This window comes from Vigna radiata, chromosome 7, assembly GCF_000741045.1.
Source record: "Vigna radiata var. radiata cultivar VC1973A chromosome 7, Vradiata_ver6, whole genome shotgun sequence".
Lineage (NCBI taxonomy): Eukaryota > Viridiplantae > Streptophyta > Magnoliopsida > Fabales > Fabaceae > Vigna > Vigna radiata.
In genome coordinates, this window is record NC_028357.1 from 2,143,338 (window position 1) to 2,152,117 (window position 8,780).

An 8,780-nucleotide genomic window follows, 5' to 3' on the forward strand; every position below is an offset into this window, starting at 1 on the left:
TAAAAATAAAAATGTAAAGTAGTAGTTGTGATTTTTAAAACTTTAATGTAATATATGACACAATCATAACTTGACATGTAATATTTTTTTGTTCTTTTAAATATATAAAATTCCATCATTTGACACTTCATATGGATACCATGTTAATGTCAATCTAACAAAACAAATCAAATTTGATCATTTTAAAAAACAAAAGGGTTAAATTGAAAAAAAAAATGAAATTGAGTCATCCTAAAAAATAATAATGATGTTCAAATCCAAAAAACCATATATAATTTTAAAGTACTAGAAATTTAAAATCAAATGCAATTATAATAAGTTAAAAATAGTATAAAAAAAAGCATTATGAAAAGTGAAATTACTCTACAACAAAATTAGAAATGTGTACAATATATATGTGTGTGTATATATATATATATATATATATATTATCATTGATACATATACATATTCCAAATAAGAACATGAATGTAAATATATTAGGCCTCGTTTGGTTGGTACACATGATTTACTAGGTATTTTTATGAACAAGAAAATTAAAAATAATATTAATAGAAATGATTTTAGTATTGTTTTAATCTCTAATAAATCTTTCATTATAGTCACCGATTTTTTTTTTGAGTTCTTTCTCTTTATTTATTTTTCTCTGGTACTAACTCCACTTCTTTATGATATATATTTTCTTAATTTGGATCACATCTTACCCAAGAAAAAAGAATTATATATACATAGAAAGTGAATATATATATTTTAAAACATTTTTGCAACATTTTTAAAAGAAGTATAAATTAAAAAGTCTAGACAATTTTTTCACAAAAATATGTGAAGAAACAAGGGAGAGAAAAACGTAAAGAAATTGTACAATAATATCAAAGTTATGTTCAATCCCTTCCTCACATAGCTGATGATGTGATAGATAATATTGCCAAAATTTTATAAGAGAAATACATATTCTTACAAATTTTTTTATGACATTATATTTTTATTAATAAATAAATCTCACTTAAATTTCAAAATACATATTATTAAATATCAATAATATTTGTACAGGTAACAAATTCTCTATTGTTATCTATATATAAATAACTTATTAAATTGGTTTTATACATTTATAATAACACTTTTATCTTTTTTATACATTTATGATATTGCTCTCTTTTAAACTTTTCATTTGGTCCATATATGTGTTATATCATTTTAATTTAGTTCTCGTACACATAAAAATATATATTGTACACAAATCAATTAAAAATATTCAGGTTATGACTACTATGCAGGATATATATTTTTTTAATGATATTTAACCAACTTTATTACATATTATAAAAAATCGTAGGTTATCAACTAACATAATATGTGATAGCAAAATTAGTTAATAATTTAATTTTACGGATAAGAAATTAATAATTAAAAATTTGTCAGTAATTTTAATTTAGTTCTCCCTCCTTTTTCTCTTTCAACTCCTACATTGTTCATCACTTTATTTATGTTTTTTTTTTCTTTTCATCATTTTTTTTCTCTTCCTCTTTTTTTACAAAAAATATTAATATTATCGATGGCTTTTACTGATAAATATATCTATCGGTAAAATTTTTATATTGATGAATTTTATTTTTTTTACCGATAATTAAAAATCTTCAATAAATTTGTCGGTACGTGACATACACAATATCGACAGATTTACCGAAGGTTCATGTCCGTCGGTGATGTGTATGTCATTAAGCGACAGATATACCGAAGGCTTTTGGCCGTCCGTAAAGAGAACGAGAAATTTCTTTCCCATTATGTCACTTAACGACATTACCGACGGATTTATCGAAGACTCATGTTCGTCGGTAATGTTATTGTCACTTAGCGACAAATTTATCGAAGGGTTTTGTTCATCGGTAAAAATAGCAGGAACTTTCCTGCCCAAATTTCGCCTCCAGTGTCAATATATATGGCAAACATCACGTTCATTTCTCCATCTCATTTTTCCTTACCATCTCAGTGACATACTTCTTTCCATCAGTAGTGCCACCCTCCAATCTTTGGTCACCGGAACTTCTTGCCACCACTACTTATTTCTCCTTCTCATTTTTTCTTACCGTGTCATAGTCTCATCACTGGTGCTCTCCACCATCGCGAGCTCATCACTATTACAACCTACCATTGTCCGCTTTTCAGCCTTTCCAACGAGCTCAACTTTTCCGACGAGCATTTGTAGAGTTTATCTGTGCAATTAAGAACATCATCGGTCCCAATAAAATCTTCTTTCTCTTACAGATCTGAGAATTAAACTCTCCGTGATTCCCTATGATTTTAACTATTGAAAATAAATTGGTCGTTTGATTGTTTGGAAATGAGTTGGTTATTGGCGTGATGCTTTTTTGGTGGCGGTATTTACCGAAGGATTTACCGACAGCCAAAAGCCTTCGGTAATTACCAACGGTCACCTTTCCTTCGATAATTACTAACGGATTTACCGACGACTAAAAGCCTTCATTGTCACACCTTTTACTCCTTCTCTTCCTCTTTCTCCTATTCCTTTTCCTTCTCATCCTTCTTCTCTTCTTCTTCTCACCCATGTCCCCTTAATATATACAAAAATATCATCAGACATGGCATAAAATTTGTTGTTGATTTTTTCGACAAAATAGTATCCCCTATCTTCCCGACCAAAGGAGTCTTCCTACAAGATGTTAATGGTAGACATTATTACCTTGAGATTAGAAAGAATTTGAAACTGTGTGGTACATAAATGATTGTGTAAGAAAAAGTGGTGAAAATAACGGGATCACATGGTCCCTATTTATAGAAAACCTGATAGACACATGGTGCCCTCGTGAGTGTAAGATCTTGCACCATCCAATGTCATAAGATACATGACACTATGTATTTGATGTTAGCACTAACAATGTGATCCGCGAGATGTTGACATAATTCACAAGGCTTTACTCAATCTTAAGACTTGGGGAGACTATATATTGTATGTACCAACCAATACATACCTATTACAATAAACGGCCGATCATTCAGGCATGGACGAAACTAGTCGATCACGATCAAGATAATCAAAACATTTAATTAATCTAACGAGGTTTAAAAAATTATGATTAGACCGACCTTCATTAAAACTAACAGAAAAAAACTATAAATACATATCAAAAGTATGATTGTTAAGATTTTTTACTAATCATTTAATTATTTTATCGACAAATTTTAGTTGACTTTAACATTAGAACATCTTTAGAAGAAATCTTCTAATCGATTGGAGTACAACATACCCATAAAAGGATGATAACATGGGAACTAGCGAGAATAAAATTGTTTTAAGTGTAGGATTGGATGATACATCCGAGATACGCAAGATGTGTATATCACGAAATTATACGTTTTACTTAAAAGCTGTGAAGCCAAAGGCACAGTAAAATAATGAAAAGTTATAGGTTCAGTTAATAACTGAAAGTCTTTGAAAAATGAAGAGAGTGACGGTACGAGACACGGTCTCTAGAAAGGAAGGCTTCATCCATATTGTTCTAAAAACGTTGAGTCTGCGATACTTAACAACAGCCGTTAAAAATAAAAATAATAAAAGTAAAATAAATAGGTAACCTAAGGTGGGATAAGATAAGAAGAAGAAGAAGAAGAAGGTAAAAAACAAAAATAACAAAAAGAAAAGAAACAAAAACATGACCAAAAAGAGAAAAGAAAATGGGGTAGGAAGCTAGGCTATGACGTCACATGGGGGGGAACAACCATCAAGCCATGCGCAACTCAGTGGTCCTTCTTCTCTTTTATATATATGGATTATACTCTCTCTCATCATCTTCTTCTCTCCCTCTCATAGTTTCTCCTTCACCTCATCATCATCATCATTAATTTTGTCCACTTCTCTTTAACACTAACACTGATTATCTCAGGTCAGCTAATTACTATCTCTGCATGCCAAATCCAAACATCACACAAACAACAACCACCTTTCTCCATAACACTTCACCATTTTCTACCTTTTATAATTATTTCTTTTCTTGTGTATTATTATCTATGTCTAGTGTTTTCTCATAGATAACTGATTGATTATACATTCTACCCAAATCAGTGTTGAAGTAATTGATGAAGAATGTTGATGAAAACCTAAAAAGGAAGGACGTAGGGCAAAGGGTAAGGGTAGGGTACCCGAAAAGTTGTAGTTGAAGACTGATGTGTGCTGTGAAAATTCTCGACAAAGGGACAACAGAGTCAGAGGGTCAGCTTCCACAACCAGACAGACTTTGGCTAATGGCTACTGTTCTTGTGTTGTGTTCTATGTATATATCTAACCTTTTCTTTTTATTATTATTATCCCTTAGCCCGTGGCAGGCCTTCATCCAATAAAACGGTGTCTCTCTTTTTGTCCCTCAAGCTTTTAGCTTTCGACCAAACGCGTGCCCAATTTCTGATAACGTCATCTCATCTACCCTTTACAATTTCTTTACTTTTAACTATCAGTATTTTTACCCATATTAGTGTTTTTTTTAACAAAGTTTGAAACTTTATATGAAAATGTTTAGATGAAATTTTGAATAAGATGATAGGATTATTTGAGAATATATGTATAATTATGAATGGTAACGTGGATTGGGAAACCCCGTTCTTGATGAATGATTCACACCATTCAGCAACACAAGACAGCATGATTAGCACAAGCCTCTAGCTGTCCGTTTCTCGCAGACCCTTCACAAACAGAGGTCTAAGCTCCAACTCCTCATGGTTTTCATCAAAACCTAACTCTCATGATTTGGTTATTTCCTTTCTCTGTGTACCCAGGGAAGAAATTAATCATTGTTTCTCAAATTATGGGTTTTTGTTTATAACACGCGCTTTTTTTTATTTCCTTTTCAATTCAATTCCTTTGAGTATTGCTCTCCACCAAATGAGATGATGGTCATCTCTGATAGCACTTGCCACCTTTTCACCAAGAGGAGACTCCTATTATATATTTCCTTTTCTTCGCCTTTGCCTTTTTAGCTTTTTGGTTACTTCTCTTCTTTCACCCTATTCTCTCTCTTACACATTCATATATACTCATACATTCATCTCTTCATCCTTATAATTTATACATGATGGAGAAACTCAAGGCTGGAACCTATTAATGCTGAATTTTATGCAGTTCCAGTGATTGATACCATGGAGTCATGTGTCCCACCTGGGTTTCGCTTCCACCCAACAGATGAAGAACTTGTGGGTTATTATCTCAGGAAAAAAGTTGCTTCTCAGAAGATTGATCTTGACGTTATCAAAGAGATCGACCTATATCGCATTGAACCATGGGATCTCCAAGGTATGTATGCGCACATATATAAACATTATATATAGATATATACGTATGCTGCTGCTAGAGAGTACTTCTTAATTATCCTTCAGAGTAATGCATGATATACTTCAATTTATCTAAGAAGAAGTAATCTTCCATTTGTATCAGCTTAATGAACTTTAATATGAAAAAGGAAATACCCACTTACACCTTCAGTTCTTGGTGAATCAAAGTAGGGTTTTAAGTGTAAAATTGATCAAACTTTTGTTGAACAAGTGTTTCTAGCTAGATCTTTGTCCTTTTTTTAAAAAGATTTTAGAGTATTGTTGTGAAAGATTTGAGTTTGGCAGAGAGATGCAGGATTGGGTATGAGGAGCAGAATGAGTGGTATTTCTTCAGTCATAAAGATAAAAAATATCCAACTGGGACAAGAACCAACAGAGCTACAATGGCAGGGTTTTGGAAGGCGACAGGAAGAGACAAATCAGTGTACGAAAGGACCAAACTTATTGGCATGAGAAAGACCCTTGTTTTCTACAAAGGAAGAGCCCCTAATGGACAGAAAACTGATTGGATCATGCACGAGTATAGGCTTGAAACTGTCGAGAATGGACCTCCACAGGCAAGTATATCTTTATGTATTATGCACAAATATACCCTTTTACGTATTCTGCTAAATTCTTGTTCATGGAGTTGAATTTGAGATGTTAATTATGAGTTCACACTCGATGAGTGCCTTTAGATGGCCCTTCATTTACTCAATTATACGTAATATATTATCACATATTTCACTACCCTAACCTTGTCCTATTCACACTATTCCTAGCTTAGTCACTGTTAATTAATCACTTCCAATTTCCGAGTAATTCCTTCAGCAAAAACGTTCTTTCTCATGTTAGTTTAGTCTCATGTGCTTCTGTTTCTGCATCAGTGCAGATTAAGCACTTGATTAGTTCCCCTAAATGAATTTTATAATTTAATATAGGCCCTAACAAGTTTGCTTTCGTAGACCACTGACTGAATATTCAAGTCACGTACAAGCTTTCTACCTATTTCCTACAGAACTTTTACCAACAAGAAGTCAAAAGTCAGTTCTTTCAAAAGCGTTTTCTTTTTCTTTTCTGATACACTTTTAATTCTTGTCATATCTGAAAACCCATCTTCTTCTTTTTTCCATATGGTAAAAGAATTTTTCAGGAACAAAGGAAGAGAACTTCTACCTAGTTATACTGATTTCGTTTTTCTATAAACTTGTTGGAGAGACTTAATTATTTACATAAATTATTATTTAATTAAGTTGTTATTTACGTCTTTCTCTTTATTGAACTTAATTGCAAGTATATATGTTATATATGTTCGTATAGAAAATACCCTCAATGACTTTTTTGCTATCCCCACGCCCAACACCCATAAACTGCAAGTAGTAGGTCTATGTAACAAGTAGTCAATAATTTCTCAGAGAAAAAAAAAAATTGTTTCTCGAACAGTTATTATAAGATTTTTTGGATTATTCTATGTTTTAAAGTCAAACAAGTGGATTCAAATCACATGTCCTTTTTTGCATCTTTTTTCTTCTGTTTCTGGTTGAAAAAAAAAATCTAATAATTAAGCAAATGTCACCACCATTTATCAATTTTCAATTCGGAAGACATAAAAGGTGAACAGATAAAGAACCAAAAGGAGACTTATTTCGCTCTCAAACACAGCATGTAATAATATTCTTTTATTGAATGCTTTCTTAAGGATGCAACTAATAATTTGTTTATTAACTGGCTATAGTACCATTCATACCACACAGGCCGAAAATTTGCAAAAGCTAATAGGAAAAAACAGTGATGAAAAGTTAAACACTAACTTTAACTTTTTATTTCCCATTAAAAACATCAGTTGAAGTAGGGAAGTCAAACATAATACATTTGAAGAGAAAGTGAAAGTCTCATCTTAGCTTTCCAACATATAATCGAGTGTGTGCAGGAAGAAGGATGGGTTGTGTGCAGAGCATTCAGGAAAAGAACCAACGGTCAAACGAAGAGTATTGAAGGGTGGGATCGAAGGTACACATACGAGGATCCTATCGACCTTATGTTAAGGAAACCACAGCGGAACAATATTTCGGCTGAAAATTTGTTGTACAAGAAAGAGACAAGGTTGATGCATGCAGAAGAAGTGATGCAGCTTCCTGAGCTACAAAGTCCTTCCGTCACAATAATGAAGAAGCAAAGCTCAACATCAGACAACATTAACAATGAGAAGGAGTTATCGAAAGTGACCGATTGGAGGGCACTTGACAAGTTTGTGGCTTCTCAGTTGAGTCAAGAAGACAGGCATGAAATAGAAGGGATGTCAAGCTTTGCAGGTCTGACTGGGTCGGACATCCCATTCTTGCTACTCCAGAATACTAATGAAAGGAACAAGTTCAACCCCTTTCTAACTGCACCTTCATCAGACTGTGACATTGGGATATGTGTATTTCAAACTTAATTTCTTGCATTGCTAGTACCTATATAAATCTTGTATGGATCTTGAGACATATCATTATATCTGTAATTTTCATTTGTAAGAAGAATCTCTCTGCGACATCAGACTCGAGTGCGGTGTCTCAGTGTAAACTAAGATTCATGAGCGTATTGTTTGGAATCCAAACTATGAGTCTAAGTTTCATATTGGATAAAAATGAGAAAATAAAGTACTCTGTAAAGATGAAAGAACCACTAACTTATTGTCTTAAAATTTTGGATAAAAAGTTATGTCAGTCTTTTATATGATTGGACTCATATCTTATTAGTATGGTTGGACTCGTATCTTATTAGTATGGTTGGACTCGTATCTTATTAGTATGGTTGGACTCATATCTTATTAGTATTGTGTTTTTTGATAAATCTCTTCTTTCACACACCCAACACCTATCACTTGTCAGAACTTATGTAAGATAAAAACAGAAAATGGAATAGTCTAGAAAGAAAAGCAGGACAGAGAACAATTTCAGAAGAGGACACGTAAATATTCTTTTTATTACTCCACCGCTTAACAGAAGGTGCTTTATATAAGCACTACTCCTCACAACTAATATTCCCTCACATGGATAATGGTTTCCCCTAAAGGGATGGCACATCATTTGGCAACAAAATCCCTAAGATAAATTGGCTGACGTATAACCCTCTTAGGACGATCAATGGAAGCATCTGGAACATTATTTGGGCCGTGTTTAACATCTGCAGTAGTACTTGGGTTGTCCTCATCTTGCCCAATGATTCTTTCATCTCCCTCCAGATGGAGAAGCACCTTGTCCTCAAGGTGGAATTGCTCTTTCAGAACTCCCCATGGTTCCCACGTAGCATCTTCTGGTGGAAGACCCCTCCATTGCACCAAGACTAAGTCAGAACCTGGCTTAGTGTTCAGAATAGCTATGAGTTCCAATATAGGCTGATTATCATTGAATTCCAAGGGAAGTTTGGAAGATGTTGTTGGGGGATTTCCCTTGTGTGGTCTAACAAGGCTTATGGAA

General features: G+C 33.2%; 1 protein-coding gene across 2 annotated transcripts; it reads left to right on the plus strand.

Moving 5' to 3' along the window:
* The first annotated feature begins 4,622 nt into the window (after nt 1-4,622).
* On the plus strand, nt 4,623-8,165 carry LOC106767467 (NAC domain-containing protein 37). 2 transcript variants are annotated; one of them, XM_014652373.2, is made up of 4 exons: nt 4,623-4,709; nt 5,132-5,302; nt 5,626-5,897; nt 7,250-8,165. In XM_014652373.2, exons 2-4 carry the CDS (start codon nt 5,149-5,151, stop codon nt 7,754-7,756), a joined length of 933 nt encoding a protein of 310 aa, XP_014507859.1. In that variant the 5' UTR covers nt 4,623-4,709; nt 5,132-5,148; the 3' UTR covers nt 7,757-8,165. The 2 variants fall into 2 exon arrangements, with proteins under 2 accessions (XP_014507859.1, XP_014507857.1); XM_014652371.2 differs by lacking the exon at nt 4,623-4,709 and having other exon boundaries at nt 4,776-5,302.
* The last annotated feature ends 615 nt before the right edge of the window (nt 8,166-8,780 follow it).